Source organism: Bos indicus x Bos taurus, chromosome 1 (assembly GCF_003369695.1).
Source record: "Bos indicus x Bos taurus breed Angus x Brahman F1 hybrid chromosome 1, Bos_hybrid_MaternalHap_v2.0, whole genome shotgun sequence".
NCBI classification, from domain to species: Eukaryota; Metazoa; Chordata; class Mammalia; order Artiodactyla; family Bovidae; genus Bos; species Bos indicus x Bos taurus.
In genome coordinates, this window is record NC_040076.1 from 65,952,052 (window position 1) to 65,969,516 (window position 17,465).

Consider the following 17,465-nt stretch of genomic DNA (forward strand, 5'->3'; position numbering starts at 1 on the left):
GAAACCTCAGAAATCCACCTGTCTTATCTTTGAACACAACACAAAAATAACAAAAAAGAGAAGTCTGTTAAATAAAAAACATTTTCCTGAATCAGGCCTCCTTCAATAAGTTTAGGAAAATTAATTTCACACAAAAATAAGAAACATAAAAAGGATCAAGGTCAAATCCCATCCAAAGTTATCATTAAAAAAAAAAAGAAGAAGAAAACCAAGCAGGTGAGAAAAGCATACCATAGGCAAGCTCAAAGTCAAAACTGCAATATATTTCAAAGGTGTTTTTAAAAAATAAGAAAATTATATAAGACACAAAAGAACAGTTTTAAAATCAGAATTAGAAAAATTCAGAAATGAGGTGACAAAATTCAGGAAAAATTTGATTCTTTTGAATCAAAACGAGTCCTGAAAAGAACACAAACAAGAACACAAAACACAAAACAATTTATTTTGAACACAAAACAATTTACAAAAGTAAATAAACACGAAATAGAATGCCTTAAAGAAGAAAAAAAAAGAAGAAACTTTTGAAAATGAAGAGATAAAAAGGAACTGAAAGTGACAAATATGGAAGATAATCAAAGGTGAAACATATGGGTAATAGAAGTCCCTAAAGAAGAAAACAGACCAAATACTAGAAGCTATATGATTCAAGAAAACTCTTCTGAAATAAAATGTGTGAAACCATGTATTGAAAAAGATATCTGGCTATCTACAAATATCAACCATGCATGATAAACACCAATGCACAGTCTAGTAGAATTACTAGACTTAGTGGAGAAGGAAAGACAAGAGGAAAGAAAAGGGAAGGGACCAAGGAAGGAAGGAGTTGATAGAGATTTGTTAACTTAATGATTATGAGGTAACTTACACCCCTACCTGTGTAGCTTGGTTTGCCTGTGCCTGGGTAAGTTGGGCTTGCAAACTGGTAATTAGTTCCTCTTTCTCCTGGAGTTTATGTTTTATCTTTTCTACTTCTATCTCTTCCTCTGTAGAACTCTTGTCATGCTGAAAACGCAGGAAATAAAGTTATTTATTTAAAAGACTCTAATTTGCCCTATACAGCTCCTTGATTATAGTGTTATCCAATAAATGGGAGCAAAAAATAACACTTGACCTAACAACAAGGAAGCAATCTTAGAGTTTTCGAGTTTGAGTACGGCCAAGAAGTTCCTGTCAGACCCATTCTTTCTCACTATAAACTGGACAAGATAGACAAACAGCTATCTGAAAACGATGGAGAGCAACCAGAAGCAGGAGGATACCAGAAGGGAGTTGATACCTGGGAGAAATGACACCAAATTTCCTATTTTTATAGTTTTTAGTCTGAGGGCAAAATCAGTCAGTGCCATACAGGACTAAAACTTAACATAAAACTCATAATCCCCCTGCCTTGAAGAACTAGAGGGCAGAATTCAGGAAAACACAGCTGCTAAGTGAAGGACAAAAAAATCATAAAAGAGACAGAAGGAGGGGAGGAATTAACATATTTCAACAGTCTTTTTTTTTTCCCCCAAAAGCTCTTCTTTCGACTGAACCAGATGCCTCCCAACTGAATTCACCACCACTCCTTGCCCTCCAAAATGAACCTATTCTGCTTATTGGAACCACACAGAATAATTTTACACTTTCTTTCACACAACAGTCTGTCAAGTATCTGAGGATTGCCATCATTTCTTAAACTACACTTTCCAGAGACTATCAAGCTCTGTCATGGGTAAACAATAGTTAAAGAGCTGCTGTGACTAGCTGCTGAAACTTAGAAATCATTTAATCTAACCCTTTTATTTAACAGAGGAAGGAAATGAAGCTACATGATGCTGATTTGTTTAAGGTCTCAGAGCTTTAAAAAAGAGGGGGCAGGTATAAAATGGATAACTTAAAAATATAACAACATAGCAGAGGGAAAAGTTAGAAGAAACAAAGTCACATGGGGAGATACAGGTTGGTGCTACCACGGCCAGGGGGAAGAAAGAAAAATGAGAGGAAAAAACCAGTAAGTAAGAAAAGAAGAATCCAGATGAAGGCATTATTTGAGAAGAATAAGAGAAGCTTCTAAAATCAGCTTTGAGAAGCTAAATAAGGCTATCTATCAATGCAGGAAAAGTAATATCTTCTGAGCATTAGACCCAGGAAGGAAAGACTAACCAGGGTACTAGCAACCCCAGGGTTATGCCTAAAGAATTGATTTAAGTCTCATTTCCCAAGAACTAAAATCGTTGTGGATAAGAATACTAGCGAGTCAAAAAATAAAACACGGTGTAAGCTAAAACAAATTAAAAGATCTCTTATGTAGAGTGACATCTAAGCCAACTGTAATTGTACATCTGATGGGGCTGGTCTCTCTTTATTCTATACCAAATTTGTCAAAAGTTTCTTGTTCTCTAACTAGCTGACTGAATGTGAATATTTGGGAAAGACAGTAAGAACAAGTACTAGAAAAATGCTCAATTTCTCAAAAGCCAACACTTGGCTTACTCCTTTCTCTTATCTTCTACCTTAAACTGTTTGTTGGTGGCAGTCATAAACCTAGATAGAGGGCATCCCTTACTGGAGCCCAAGATAATCCAGCTGATTAAGCCCACAATGCATGAAACTATTCAAAGTACTATTATGTGGCCACATGAAGACAAAGCATATTCTGTCACTAAATTAAAGAATTTCAGAGCTGGGAGAAACCTTAGAGAACACTTAGTTTACTCTTCTAACCAAGGATTCAAAAGCTAAATGCCTCACTTCAATATTTACTTCTTCTTGTTAGCCTTTTTAATTCTCTGCAAGTGTAGGTTACAACTGATATTTAACTTCCATGTTTTTTGTTGGCCTTTTATTCTGTGCTTGGCCTATAGCCCAGTTAGGCTGCGAGCTCAATAAAAGGATAGCATTTAGTGCTGTGTTACTTCAGCTTCATAAATTTTTGTGATTAGTGAAGATCTGCTACAATGAGAGGCTTTTGCTCCTGAGGAAGTGTATATTATACCCAGTCACTATACCTTGGAGAGTTGCTCCTCTGACTGCGGTTCGGTGGACAGAACAGTCCCTCCTTGTGCCTTCATCTCTTCTATGTGTTTATTCAAAGAAGTTAATTTGGCCTTAGCGTGAAGTTTTAGCTTTTTTATTTTGTTATCAGCAGCTTTTCTTTCTTCCTGTCAGAGAACAATGATGGTAAATACAAAAATGTTTATTCATCACTTATCCAGTATATAACAAAAGTTATTCTCAGTAAGCATCATCTTACGGTACTAGGGAAATCAGATTCTCTAATAATCTAAGTGAAGAGAAAAACTGAAGTTACTCTTATGTCTGTCTTTTATCAAATGCTTGGCAAGAAAGGACAATGGTACCTGTAGAACTTCATCCTTCTGCTGCAATTCAGCATCCTTCTGTCTAATGATTTCTTTTAGTTCCACCACCAACTGTTCTACATAAGCCAGGCGCTCCAGAACATCCTCTTGTGTTCTATCATTAAATTCCATGTCAGATTCTTGGGGTAATTCCTGGTATTTAGACAAAAAGTTGCAAATTTACAAATGAAAAGGTATAAACTTCCCAACAGGAGTTTCTTCATTCCAACTTCATCTTATCTCTTGTCCTTACTTAAGAAATCTTTCCAAGGAGATGGGTGTTCAAGGGCAGAGTATGGGCTGGAGGAAAGAAGGGGCCTTAGGTGTCAAGAATGGGGCTTGGCTTATGTAAATCTTGCAGTCTAGTGGTATAATTCTCTGGGACTGAATTCCTTAGGCTGGGGAAAACCCTCCAGAGATATTGCTTGGGTTTTATTAGAAGAGCTGTTTGGAATGGATCAGAGTTGCAAAAAAGGAGGGGGTGTAGAGGATGGCTGAGGGTGGAGGAGGAGGGTGGGTAGGGAGGGGGAGTGAAGTGAGTGTGCATGTACACTATAAGGCACTTAATGCTGTGTGGGGGTGGACAGAGACATACTCATACTTACCTGGCAGGGGAAATAAAAATTTTAAAAATGGTTTAATTTTAAAAAGACATCTTTTCAATAATAATTACCCAATATTATTATTATCCAATAATTATTATCAGAGCCATTGCAATACATGTTACTTTGCAAATGTTAACCATTTACAATCATTATCTCATTTACAGTCTCATCATACTAATTTTACCAAAGAGAAAAATAAAGGCAAGCAAAGATCACATAACATTAAGTGAAAGAGCCCAAAATTTAAAATTAAGAGAGTAGTTGAATAAAATTCTCTTAACCATCAGGGAACACTGCTTGTCTTTTCAGAAAGTGAAAGGACTTTGATTCCTATGTGACCTTCAAAAACTACAATACAAACTATAAGAGAAGGGCTAGATGAGTTTATAATGGCAAACAGTCTGAAACCAGAAAGTTGCTCCACTTCTTGTTTCAGACGTTTCCTGTGAAACAAGAGAACATACCTGAGTTAAAACAATCTAGTGCTAAACAAGCCCCAGGGGAACAAATGAAGACACTCTTTCTAATCTTATCCAGGACTTGATTTCCATTGAAAAGTGAAGTCGCTCAGTTGTGTCCGACTCTTTGTGACCCCATGGACAGTAGCCTGCACCAGGCTCCTCCGTCCATGGGATTTTCTAGGCAAGAGTACTGGAGTGGGTTGCCATTTCCTTCTCCAGGGAATCTTCCGGACCCAGGGATCAAACCCAGGTCTCCCGCATTGTAGACAGACGCTCTACCACCTGAGCCACCAGGGAAGTCCATTACTGGGCCTTATAGGCTACAACCTTACAGGAAAAGGATCATTTACAAAGTCTCAATATTTTTCTTAATCTTCTCTTCCACCTAGCATGAGGGAGGCTGCTCACACTCTTTCATCTTAAATTCTTGTCATCAGAAGGACAGGGAATATACATCTCATCAGCTTAATCAGAACAGAGCTACTCACAGGTTCTAAGGAAGCCCTCATATTCTCATCAGTGTCATCTCCTGATAATTCATGTAAAACAACATTTGCTAATCCTGACAGTCGACTCAGCATTTCTGCAAGAAAATAAAACATAAGAATCAGTCAAATGGACACACGTTTCTCCTATGATGGTAACTGTATCATCTATAAGTGAAATAAGAAAACTGCAGGTGATACACACACATAGATTACACAGCATGACGGCTTTAAACAGGCTTCTGAGTATGTACAGCGTAGTAACACACTGTTCTTTTCAGTGATATCTACACAGAGATTTTTAAGCGCCATCACTAATATTTTTTAAATGAAATACAAATACATAATTGTTAGTGCAAAATAATATCCCTAAGGTTATCTTTAAAGCTTACAGGTTTCCTTTAATCACAATTTCATGGGCAAACATGGAACTCTAACTATTCTTTCCCTTGTCAGACTACTGTCCACTTCTAATTTGTCAAATACACTCCATCATTCAACAAATGTTTTTCTTTTTACCTGCAGAAATTAATAAAACTGAAAATAGAAAAATAGAGAAAATGAATAAAACCAAAAGTTGATTCTTCGAAGGAATGAATAAATAAAATATACAAAGCTCAGTTAGGCTGACAACAAAAAAAGGGAGAAGACACAAATTATTAACATCAGATATGAAAGAGGAAAGAAACATTACTACTGACCTAAGGAAAACTATAAATAACTCTATGCCTATAAATTCATCAACATAGATGAACTAGGCCTTGAAAGATAACAAGCCACCAAATCTCACTTAAGAAGAAACAGAACCTGAAAACCAGCCCCCCACACATACTCTTTCTCTTTTCTTCCTTATTTATTTAATCATTAATTTATTTAGATCAGTATCACTTGCCAGTCCATAATGCCCTTAAAAGTGAGAATATTAATGTTCTGATAGGAAAAATAAAAATAAGCTGGACCGTGCATAGCATTATCATATGCAATTATGGTAAATTTTATGCTAACAAAATATTATTTGGGTTTTAAAATCCTCAGCAGGAAGAAACAGAAATGTAAAAGCTATAGCACAAAACAGGCACTTGAATAAAGCTAGACTGCTATCATTTTCTTTTACTTAGACTATTAATAGTGTTTAGGGCAGCCACGGTCCCTAATTAAGAAATGGCAAGACATTTGTTTCTATGCTATGCTTAGTCGCTCAGTCATATCCAACTTTTTGCGACTCCATGGACTGTAGCCTGCCAGGCTCTTCTGTCCATGGGGATTCTCCAGACAGATATACTGGAGTGGGTTGAGATCTTCCAAACTCAGGTCTCCCACACTGCAGGCAGATTCTTTACCGTCTGAGCCACCAGGGAAGCCCAACTATAGTGGAGAGTGTAGACTGTCCCTTCTCCAGGGGATCTTCACAACCCAGGAATAGAACCAGGATCTCCTGCATAGAAGGCCAATTCTTCACCAGCTGAGCTACCAGGGAAGCTCTTTGTTTCTGTAACAGGTTACTAAGATAAGCAGTATATGGCATTTTGAAAAGATGCGTACAACAGGAAAGGAGGAGAGAATCACTCCTAGGAGGGCAACATAGGACCATATATAACTAACTACTGAAATGGCAATGTAAGAGTCATATACAAGTGCTGAGGAACAAAATTTCATGCAAAGATGGGCACAATAAAGGACAGAAATGGTATGGACCTAACAGAAGCAGAAGATATTAAGAAGAGGTGGCAAGAATACACAGAAGAACTATACAAAAAAGATCTTCATGACCCTGATAACCACGATGGTGTGATCACTCACCTAGAGGCAGACATCCTGGAATGAGAAGTCAAGTGGGCCTTAGGAAGCATCACTACGAACAAAGCTAGTGGAGGTGATGGAATTCCAGTTGAACTATTTCAAATCCTCAAAGATGATGCTGTGAAAGTGTTACACTCAATATGCCAGCAAATTTGGAAAACTCAGCAGTGGCCACAGGACTGGAAAAGGTCAGTTTTCATTCCTATCTCAAAGAAAAGCAATGCCAAAGAATGCTCAAACTATAGCACAATTGCACTCATCTCACACACTAGCAAAGTAATGCTCAAAATTCTCCAAGCTAGGCTTCAACAGTATGTGAACTGTGAACTTCCAGATGTTCAAGCTGGATTTAGAAAAGGCAGAGGAACCAGAGATCAAATTGCCAACATCTGCTGGATCATCAAAAAAGCAAGAGAGTTCCAGAAAAACATCTACTTCTTCTTTATTGGCTATGCCAAAGCCTTTGTGTGGATCACAACAAACTGGAAAATTCTTAGAGATGGGAATACCAGACCACCTAACCTGCCTCCTGAGAAATCTATACGCAGGTCAAGAAGTAACAGTTAGAACTGGACATGGAACAACAGATTGGTTCTAAGTCAGGAAAGGAGTACGTCAAGGCTGTATATTGTCACCCTGCTTATTTAACATCTATGCAGAGTACATCATGCAAAATGTGGGGCTGGATAAAGCACAAGCTGGAATCAAGATTGCTGGGAGAAATATCAATAACGTCAGATATGCAGATAACACCACCCTTATGGCAGAAAGCAAAGAAGAACTAAAGAGCCTCTTGATGAAAGTGAAACAGGAGAGTGAAAATGCTGGCTTAAAACTCAACATTCAGAAAAGAAGATCATGGTCCCATCACTTCATGGCAAATAGATGGGGAAACAATGCAAACAGTGAGAGACTTTATTTTCTTGGGCTCCAAAATCACTGCAGATGGTGACCGCAGTCATGAAATTAAAAGACACTTGCTCCCTGGAAGAAAAGCTATAACCAACCTAGACAGCATATTAAAAGCAGAGATATTACTCTGTCAACAAAGGTCCGTCTAGTCAATGCTATGGTTTTTCCAGCAGTCATGTATGGATGTGAGAGTTGGACTATAAAAAGCTGAGGGCCTAAGAATTGATGCTTTTGAACTGTGGTGTTGGAGAAGACTCTTGAGAGTCCCTTGGACTGCAAGGAGATCCAACCAGTCCATTCTGAAGGAGATCAGCCCTGGGAATTCTTTGGAAGGAAAGATGCTAAAGCTGAAACTCCAGTACTTTGGCCACCTCACTCACTGGAAAAGACTCTGATGCTGGGAGGGATTGGGGCAGGAGGAGAAGGGGACGACAGAGGATGAGATGGCTGGATGGCATCACCGACTCGATGGACATGAGTCTGAGTGAACTCTGGGAGTTGGTGATGGACAGGGAGGCCTGGTGTGCTGCGATTTATGGGGTAGCAAAGAGTCGGACACGACTGAGCAACTGATCTGGTCTGATCTGAAGAGTCACAATAGAACCTAACTTACCAAACATAATCACTTTATCTTCAGATTTTTCAGACTCTGTTAAGAATAATAGCAGGAAAAAAAAAATACAACCAACTGATGGGACTCTGAGAAGATGGCAGTAGCAGACAGTAGACCTTTTGGATCTTCCTAAATTCCCATATAAAAATAGATAAAACAACTAGATAACAAAATTTTAAAAACCCATAGACAGTCTTTACCAAAACAAACAAGCAACAAATAATGAGACACAGTTTCCCACAAACTCCAGAGTAAACATGGATATAGAAAAAATATCCAAGCCACAAGATTCATAGTCATCCAAGGAAGAAGGGGGAACCAAAGGGTAGCAGAATGTTCCACTCATTCCAAAATATGCCACTTGGCATAAGGATTATTTTTTGAGCTAAAGACAGCTAGAAAACAGCAGGTACAGGTAGAGTGTGCTGATCTCCCCTTTTCTTCCTAAAAGGAAGAGCTAAAACACTCACATGAAAGATGTTCTCTCTATACCATGAAGAAAATAATACTGTTATCTCCAGGGAAGGGAGCTGAGGCCAAAAGAATTTATAATGCCAAATCTTATAAATTAACCCTTATCTCCCTACTGGTCTGTGATTAACGACCTCCTTGTCTTGTCTCATTTTCACAAACATTAACATGAGTTTGGGAGAAGTCAAGTCCAACCTTCACTGATGACCTTTAAGGGGCTCAAGATTTTTGTGGAAGAAGTTAAGTGCAACTGTGATGGAAACAGTAAAAGAACTATCAATAGAATTAAAAGTAGAGGCTGAAAATGTGACTGAATCGCTGCAATCTCAAGATAAATCTTTTACAGATAAGGAGTTGCTGCTTCTAGATGAGCAAAGAAGTGGTTTCATGAGATGGAATCTACTACTGGTGAACAAACTATAAAGACTGTTGAAATGACAACAATTTAGAATATTACATAAACTCAGTTGATAAAGTAGTACCAGGGTGTGAGAGGATCTACTCCAATTTTCAAAGAATTTCTACTGTGTGTAAAATGCTATCAAACAGCACTGCATGTTATGGAGAATTTGTTCATGAAAGGAGAGTTAATTGATACAGCAAAGTTCATTGCTGCCTTATTTTTAAAAATTGCCACAACCATTCTAACTTTCAGCAACTACCACTCTGATCAGTCAGCAGCCATGAACATCGAGGCAAGATCCTATACCAGCAAAAAGGACATCAATGGAGAAAGGAGTGAAATCCAAAGTATGGAATTTAGTAGTGCACCAGTGTTGGTTTTCTAGTTTTGACACATGCCTTTTACTAATGTAACGTGTTAACATTAGAGACTACTGCGTGAGGGGGACAGTAAACTCTGAATTATCTTTGTATACTTTCTATGATAAATTTAAAATTATTCCTAATAATTTGTTTCTTTAAAAAATTCAAAGAAATAAATAGTAAAGAAGGAATCAAGAGAAGTGATAAATACTGAAGGTAGGCAATGAGGATAGTAGGATTCCCTGAAAAAGAAAACCAAAGCAAAGGTACTGAACACACACACAAAAAAACAAAGTCCAAGAGCACTTATCTAAAAATTTTTTAAAGATTTGAAGTAACATATTGAAAGAAGCCATCAGGTACCTGAGAATATCAACCTAAAACGACCGGCAAGACATTCTAGTAAAAATTTTTTAAAATCCTTTGAGATTTAGGCTGAAATATCATGTGACTTATAAGCCAACAACAGCAACAACAAAAAGACTCTCAGACTTTTCAACAGTAATATTTTTGCCAGAAAAAAAAAAAATGGAGTTACAGATTTGAGATATTTAAGGAAAGAAAAGGCGAGTTAAAGATTTTATTTTTAGCAAAAATGACCTGCATATGTAAGAAGCACAGATAGAATGTTATGAACTTGCAAGAAAATTGATGATAAATTTTCCCAGGAGCCTTTCCTAAGGCATCTGTTAAGAAAGAGAGCTTGAGAAACCAAAATGACTAAAGAAACATCATCATAAGGACTGGTGATAAGCACTAAATATGTTACTCATAGAACTAAGGCCAGGATGGAGAGAGAATAGTATTTAATGATTCTATGCTCTGAGAATACATAGGCCTCCAATTTTAAAAACTGGGGAAAATATGAATAGCATATGTAAAAGAAACAATAAAATTAAAAAAAATCAAAATTGGTGGTGATCAGTATTATTATTTCTTGACTATTACATGCTTCCTGTGGACTTAAAGTAATTATGGGCATAGTAATTCTATTATATACTCATTAGGGAAAAAGGAGACAAACATATAATACAAAAGAAATTAAGAACCCCCAAGTAAAAACTAATCTTGAATTTCAAGCAAAAGTGTTACTATGAACCTACAGGGTGTTTTACCTTAGTAAATATATTTTCCTAGCTCTGTCCATCGAAAAAACAATGACAAACTGAAAAGCAATAAGTATCTCTAGTGCCTAGACTGGAGTCTTAAAACACTATTTCCCATTTAAAAAAATAGAAAGACAGAAGTAACTTTAAAAATAAAATAGGAGGGCTTCATAGAGAAAATGACTGATTTCAGTTCTGAAGCAGGAAATGGCACAAAATGAGCCTGAAACATCTTATCACACAAAACAGCAAGGAAACTATCAAAGACTAATGTAGAGTCCTGTTAAAGGGGCCCAAGAAACAAACTGAAGAGGTTCCCACAGGACAAAGGAACAACGGAGTTTCTAATAAGAATATGAATTAAACTGCATAAGATACTTAAATCCACCAAAATATTAAAATCCACAAGTTCATAATAATAAACTGGTCATCATCTGAACTAAGAATTGTGAAAACTAGGTTAAGTACAAGGATTCTCTTGTCTTTTCTATTTGGACTTTACCACTTAAGGAAGCAAATAGTAGATGAAGGGATACATCTCTACTTATAAAGTTATTCCAGGTAACAATGAAAACAATGGTAGAACTGGAATATCTAGTCTAATATTTTGCAACTCTAATGAATTCATGGATCTAGACATTGAACATCAAGAGCTGCTACCCTCAAAGAAGAGCAAAACCAGACATCATGTGCCATTTGATGAAACACACCCCCACCTATAGACTTCCCAAAGGGATTGAATCTCAGTCTGGTAAAGTCTCTGGATCCAGCTGCCAGGATCTGCATTCCAGGAAATGCAGAGGACAGAGGAATACACTGAACTGCTCCATGAAAGTGCAATTCCCAGACTGTGGGGAAAAGGCCTCGGTTCTTCAACAGAAACTGAAAAACACCCAGGATGGTATGCCTAGATCAAATTTTTTACATATCATCATTAGCCACGCAGAATGTGATTGACATGTAATTTCTACTGTGAAAATATGAATTTTTTTCATTTTCCAAATATAAAATTAAAATCCTCAATATTTCTCAAAGTGAACACTGCCCCCAATCCACCATTACAACACATGAGATTTTGACGTCTAGAAGGGTCAGCATCCTATGAATTATCGCACATGAACAACACATCCAGATGAACATAGGATAATGATAATATTAATGGTAACAATTACTGAACATCTGTATCAAACACTCTATATACAATTTTTTCCTAATCATTAAATCTGCAAAATAGGTATTATCATCATCCTCATCTTTTATAGATGAAAAAGCTGACACTCAGAGAAACTAAAACTTTTTAAGATCCCTCAGCTAAATAAGCATTATTGAATAAGATAAATGCTCATTCAATGGAAAATGTGTTCTCTCACAACTGTTTAAAAATTTTTATATTTGAAGGGAAAGATCAGTACCAGGGAAGAATTACCTCAGGCCAAAGTAAAAGGAATTTCTCAAAGACTGATTCAACAATCCTGAGAGGTCCTGAGTAGATGGCACAGTAGGAAGAGCAAAAAACTGGGAGCCAGGCACTGAGCTTTCAGTCCTGCCTCCAGCATAACGTTGTATTATACTAGTAAGTCACTTGCCAGTTTCCACATCTTAAAATGAATAAGATTAACAAGGAGCATCCTAATGCCCAGTATTATGACTCCATGACGCAAGAGTGATTTCTATAGCTGGTGACATTAAAGGAATTCATAGCAGTATAAAATGAAGGCCATCCTGGGCACCTACAGTTAAGTGCTTTAGGCAGCTCAGAGGCTGGGGCCATGAGGGCAAGAGAGCCTCAAGTAGCCATGCTTAAGTTAAATGAAGAAAGATGGATCTCTGCCTCTGATAGGCTCACTGTGGGACAGAAATGGGTAAATGCACATATAAAAATTAGTAAAGGGGGAAATATATAGTAATAAATTCATTTAAGGAATATCTGTGACTACGGGACAATCAGCGCTCTTGCTGTTATTATATAAAGCACCAAAATCACAAATAGCAACCTGGGAAAAGAATAAAATAAAAAACTTTATGCCAAGGCTGGAGTTCAATAAAACATTCAGGCAAATAAAACAATCTGCCAACGTCAGTGCTGGCCACACCTTCTACAAACTCTGCCACAGGATCTCAACACTTTTGTGTTGAGATGGCATTTAGAATTCAATGAGTCTTCTTTTTTCAGTCTTCGCTGCTAATAATAATTTTTAAAATATCCACTCTGTGTGGAGTATTATGCTACGAATCACAAAAATATAAAAAGAAATATATGGCATGTCCCTAACCAGAGAGAATCCAGTACAAAATGCATGGGAAAATAAACTAACTGAAGACAGTGGGTGTATGTCTGTGACTACATGCATACACACCATTTGCTCTGGAATTTAATCACATTTCCCACTGAAACAACAACACAGAAAATGGTTATAGTTTCAGGTCACTCCTCAAACTTATTCAATGCATGTTTAATTGCCCCTCAGTTGTTTTCCTTAATTCTAGGTGATCCTCAACCAGTTTGAGAAACTAATAGGAATGGTGATATATAGCTGGGAAAATCATATGCAATATTATGATATAATTTTAGAATTAGAAAATGAAAAACTATTTTTCATGATATGAAAAAAATACTGTTTTCATTCAAGAAATTTAGAAATAAATGGTAGTAATATAATCTATATACACAGTACTATACACTAAGTATTACTCCAATCACTTTACTTATAATTATTTATCCTCATCATTTTACTTATTTTATTATTAAAACTCCAAGGAGGTTCTTTGGATATTCCCAGTATTAATGTGAATAAACTACGGCATAGGCAGGCTATTTTCCCAGTCACATAGCTCAACAAAGCTTCTTGACTGGTAGAGACACAGATGATAACCTATTTTCTAAGCAAACTCATCACCCAACATTCTTTATTAGGGCTGAAAATAGGGCTCGGCAGGCATGAGGGCACCCATATGCTTATATATACTTATAGTTACATAACCACTTTTTTTTTTTTTTTCCAACAGTAGTAAAGTGAAATGACTCAGAGTGGTAGGGCCCCAGAAAATTCCTTATTACTTATACCATAGATGGGTTCATGCGACGGCACAAAGGATATATGTACACGCTATTCACTACAGCGGTATTTGGGATGGCTAATGACTGAAAAGTCTCCATGTCCATCAGTAGGGGACAGGCTAAATACATCTTGATATTTCTACAAGGCAAAGCTGAACAGCCTTTTAAGAAAACAGAGTACTTTTATACTTATGGATAAGGAAAAACCACCTTTTAATATTAAAAGAGACAAAAAAAGTGAGTAACAGTAACAGTAACAGTGAAAGTAACAGTTACATTATTATTCAACTTGTGTGAGAGAGAAAAGGAGAGAGATGTTTAATACAAACGTGCTTGAATATGATTAGAAAATTTCTTAACAATAAAGAAATTATTTACAGTGCGTACTTCTGGGAAGTAGAGAATGGGGAAAAGGATCAGTATATAGCACAGAAAGAGATGTGTGTTTTGATATCCTTTTGTAGTGAATTTACTTTTACCAAAAGCACGTATTGCTGATTTTTTATTAGCTGAATTAAAAATGGAGTATTACAGATCCTAATATCTTTTCAAATAGTGGTTCCTAACAATAGGCCGGTATGTAATGATCAGTGGGGAGATGTGTCCCAAATAATTAATTTCTAATAGTTGTTAAGCTAGAGAAGTTTATGAATTATTTATTTTTTATCAACAAGAATAAAATCAGCATCTCTATTTAATCCAATAATACAAAGAGGAAAGAAAGACACTTTTAAGATTCAAACAGAAGAAAAAAAAAAAAGAACTGCATCCTAAAGATGATTAATTTTAAGAAAGGCTGCATCTCAGAGGAATGGAGGTCCTCAAAAAATAAAAAAGGATTCTCCCCATCTGGAAGTCCTTAGGGATGCAAACACTTTGCAAAAAGTAAGGAAACACCTTTATGTAATCTCTAGATTGGGTTGGGAGTGTCCCAGAAAATGAGAAGGAATTTTTCTTCCTTTTTATTATGTTTTTGTATAGTTTATAAATAATATATTTACAGTGCTATTAATATACTATTTATAATTAAGTATACAGTATTTGGAGAAGGCAGTGGCACCCCACTCCAGTACTCTTGCCTGGAAAATCCCGTGGATGGAGGAGCCTGGTGGGCCGCAGTCCATGGGGTCGCTAAGAGTCGGACAAGACTCAGCGACTTCACTTTCACTTTTCACTTTCCTGCATTGGAGAGGGCAATGGCAACCCACTCCAGTGTTCTTGCCTGGAGAATCCCAGGGACGGGGGAGCCTGGTGGGCTGCCGTCTATGGGGTCACACAGAGTCAGACACTACTGAAGCGACTTAGCAGCAGCAGCAGCAGCAGCAGCAGCATACAGTATTTAGAGGATGGTTGCTCAAATATGTTTTACTAATAGAGCAAACAGTCAAAAATGTTTGGAAACTACTGATATAGTCCAACAAATTTAACATGGTTAAGAGGAAAGCATAAATGATCCTTTCATGGTCAAAGGATAAAAATTAAAAGCTGTGTAACAGTGTACAACGTCTGAAGTTTTTGAATTCTCTTCAGTTTTTTCCGGTATCAATCCATGACCATATCCTGCCACTTCCCCAAGGAACATTTCCTGATTCTGACCATTCATAATCATTCTGACCATCCCAATTTAATTCCTTCATTCTTTTGAAAAGGCCTCCAGACTATCTGTATGGAGTTCTTCACTGCCAGCTTGTTCAGAACTGTGAGATTCTTTTTTTAAAAACTTCATTTTCTATTGGAATATACCTGATTAATAATGTGACCGTTTCAAGTGCAGGGAGAGGGACTTACCTATACATATACATGTATCCATTCTCCCCCAAACTCCCCTTCCATCCAGGCTGCAACATAACATTAAACAGAGTTCCCTGTGCTATAATACAGTAGATCCTTGGTGGGTATCCATTTTAAAAATAGCAGTGTGTATATATTGAGATCTTTAAAAGCTCAGAAAACTTCCAACTATTTCCAAAAGTGAAAGTACTTATCCAGTGATTTTTAAATATCTCTGGCCCTCTTAAATTGTCTTCTCCCTACAGACCAACTGGACTCTTTAAGTCAGACAAAAATTCCTCAGTTGTCCATCGGCTCATCCTGCCTTTCACACTCCTATACGTCACTCCTGTTATGCAGAATAAACACAATCCACACCAGCAAATCCAGATCAAGCCCCCACCCCCCCCACCCCGCCCCGACACACACACCCCCAACTCTCTTCAGGATTCCCTTTCCTCTTACAGCCTGCCCACCTCTGATTCCTGGGATTTTAGTGTTGATGGGATCGCACGATTAGTCCCCTTCTCTGAATCTCTCCAGCAACTCATTAGCGGGATCGTTCTATAGGCCCTCTTTGGCATTATTATCCCCAACGTTTCTGCGATCTCTGCTGTCAAGACTTTCGATTTGTTTGGGTCCCGCCTCTCCTTCCCGAAACTAAGTTTGTTTAGGGCCGAAGCGCAGGGCCGGGGCAGGATCTCTCCGACGCCGGCTGCTGCGTACGCAGGTCAGCCTGAGAAGGCCGCTCAGGGAACAAGGCCGTGAGGAGAGGACTGTCCGGAACGCCTTTCTCCATCGCTCCCGGAGGAGAAACTTCCTGGGAAGGGGACAGACAGTGGATATGTGTCTAGAGGCCGCATAGGGCGACCCCGAAGCCATCGTCGGGGCCAGCAGGCGTGTGGACGATTACAACTAGGCCTGGTAGGTGAAGGGAGGCGGATAGAAGGGCCAGATCCTGGGCTGAATCAGGAGAGGCGGGACGGGGAGAGGACTGAGTGTAGCTGCTTCGGCAGCCCCGCGGGCCCTGTGGCGGGGGTGACCGTTACAAGACTCAAAAAGGCGAAGAGTTGGGGAATGTCCCCCACTCACCTGGAAGAGGCTGTCGCCGGAGGCTCCAGCTGCCCCCTCCCAAATTTAAGCCACGTCAGCTCAGGAATCCCGTACGCGACACCTACCACCGCCGCGCCCCGCCAAGGGACTCAGCCACTCGCAGTTGGGACGGAAGATAGGATTAGGATATGGACCAATCAAGACGGTCGGCAGGACGTTACCAGGGAGACCAGGCACGCCTTGTTTGTAACTAACCCATCAACAATGCAAGAGACCAATCGATGTCAGCAAATGCTCCGCTTCCTCAAAGAAATAGCCAATGGACTCTGAAAAGCGGGGCAAGGGCGGAGTCAAACCCGAGCAAGTGTTCCGGAAGAAAATCTGTGGAAGAGCCGGAAATGCTGGGAGGGCGGGCGTTCTGTTTAGGGTCAGGTGTTTCCAAAGTGAGGTGGGTCGGGCGATTTCTTCTAATTCCTCCGCTAGGTTGACCGTGCCTGATTTAGATTACGGCTTGGGTTTTTGCAGAGACACTGCACAGCAGAAATCAGCTGCCATTAGGATTGTTGAATGAGACGTAAGAAGGGAGTGGGGATATGAGTTTTGCTCGTGGAGTCATAAAATATTACAGCCGGAAAGTAGGTTGTCTAATATGACCTTTTCCCTTTACTGATGAAAAATGAGAATCAGGTTAAAGTGACTCGCCCAAAGACAGTGACTTACTAATGAAACTCGGGATAGAACCTGGCGTCTGTATGTCAGAGGTGTTTCTAAGGACATGACTGAGAGAGAGAACCGTGAATACTAGGAAATTCCTTTTAAGAAGTGGAGCTTAAATTGGCTCTTAGGCAGAGGCTGAGGGTTCGGTTCCTGGAACAGGAGTCAGTGACGCGCTCCGGTAACAGCCCAGGAAACATCATTCTCTCCTTAAGCCGCCAAGGAAAGAGGGGAAGTAGCCAGTTCCTGTGATTTCAGGCACTGTCTCGACGATGAGTATTATTTGAATTGTTGAGTCTTACTGTGCACCAGGC

General features: G+C 38.6%; 1 protein-coding gene across 7 annotated transcripts in view; it reads right to left on the reverse strand.

The window, feature by feature from the left end:
• GOLGB1 (golgin B1) overlaps positions 1 to 16,599 on the reverse strand; it is a 76,301-nt gene extending 59,702 nt beyond the window's left edge. For 5 of the 7 annotated variants that reach the window (XM_027531995.1, XM_027531946.1, XM_027532147.1 and 2 more), the window contains exons 1-5: positions 16,477 to 16,598; positions 4,893 to 4,987; positions 3,339 to 3,491; positions 2,988 to 3,140; positions 874 to 1,002 (exon numbers count right to left, since the gene is read on the reverse strand). In XM_027531995.1, the coding sequence (XP_027387796.1) occupies positions 874 to 1,002; positions 2,988 to 3,140; positions 3,339 to 3,491; positions 4,893 to 4,985 (528 nt within the window). In that variant the 5' untranslated portion in view covers positions 4,986 to 4,987; positions 16,477 to 16,598. Of the gene's footprint in view, positions 1 to 873; positions 1,003 to 2,987; positions 3,141 to 3,338; positions 3,492 to 4,892; positions 4,988 to 15,860; positions 16,043 to 16,476 lie in introns of those variants that run through there. The other 2 variants (XM_027532056.1, XM_027531768.1) reach the window with 2 other exon arrangements.
• Positions 16,600 to 17,465: the final 866 nt, after the last annotated feature.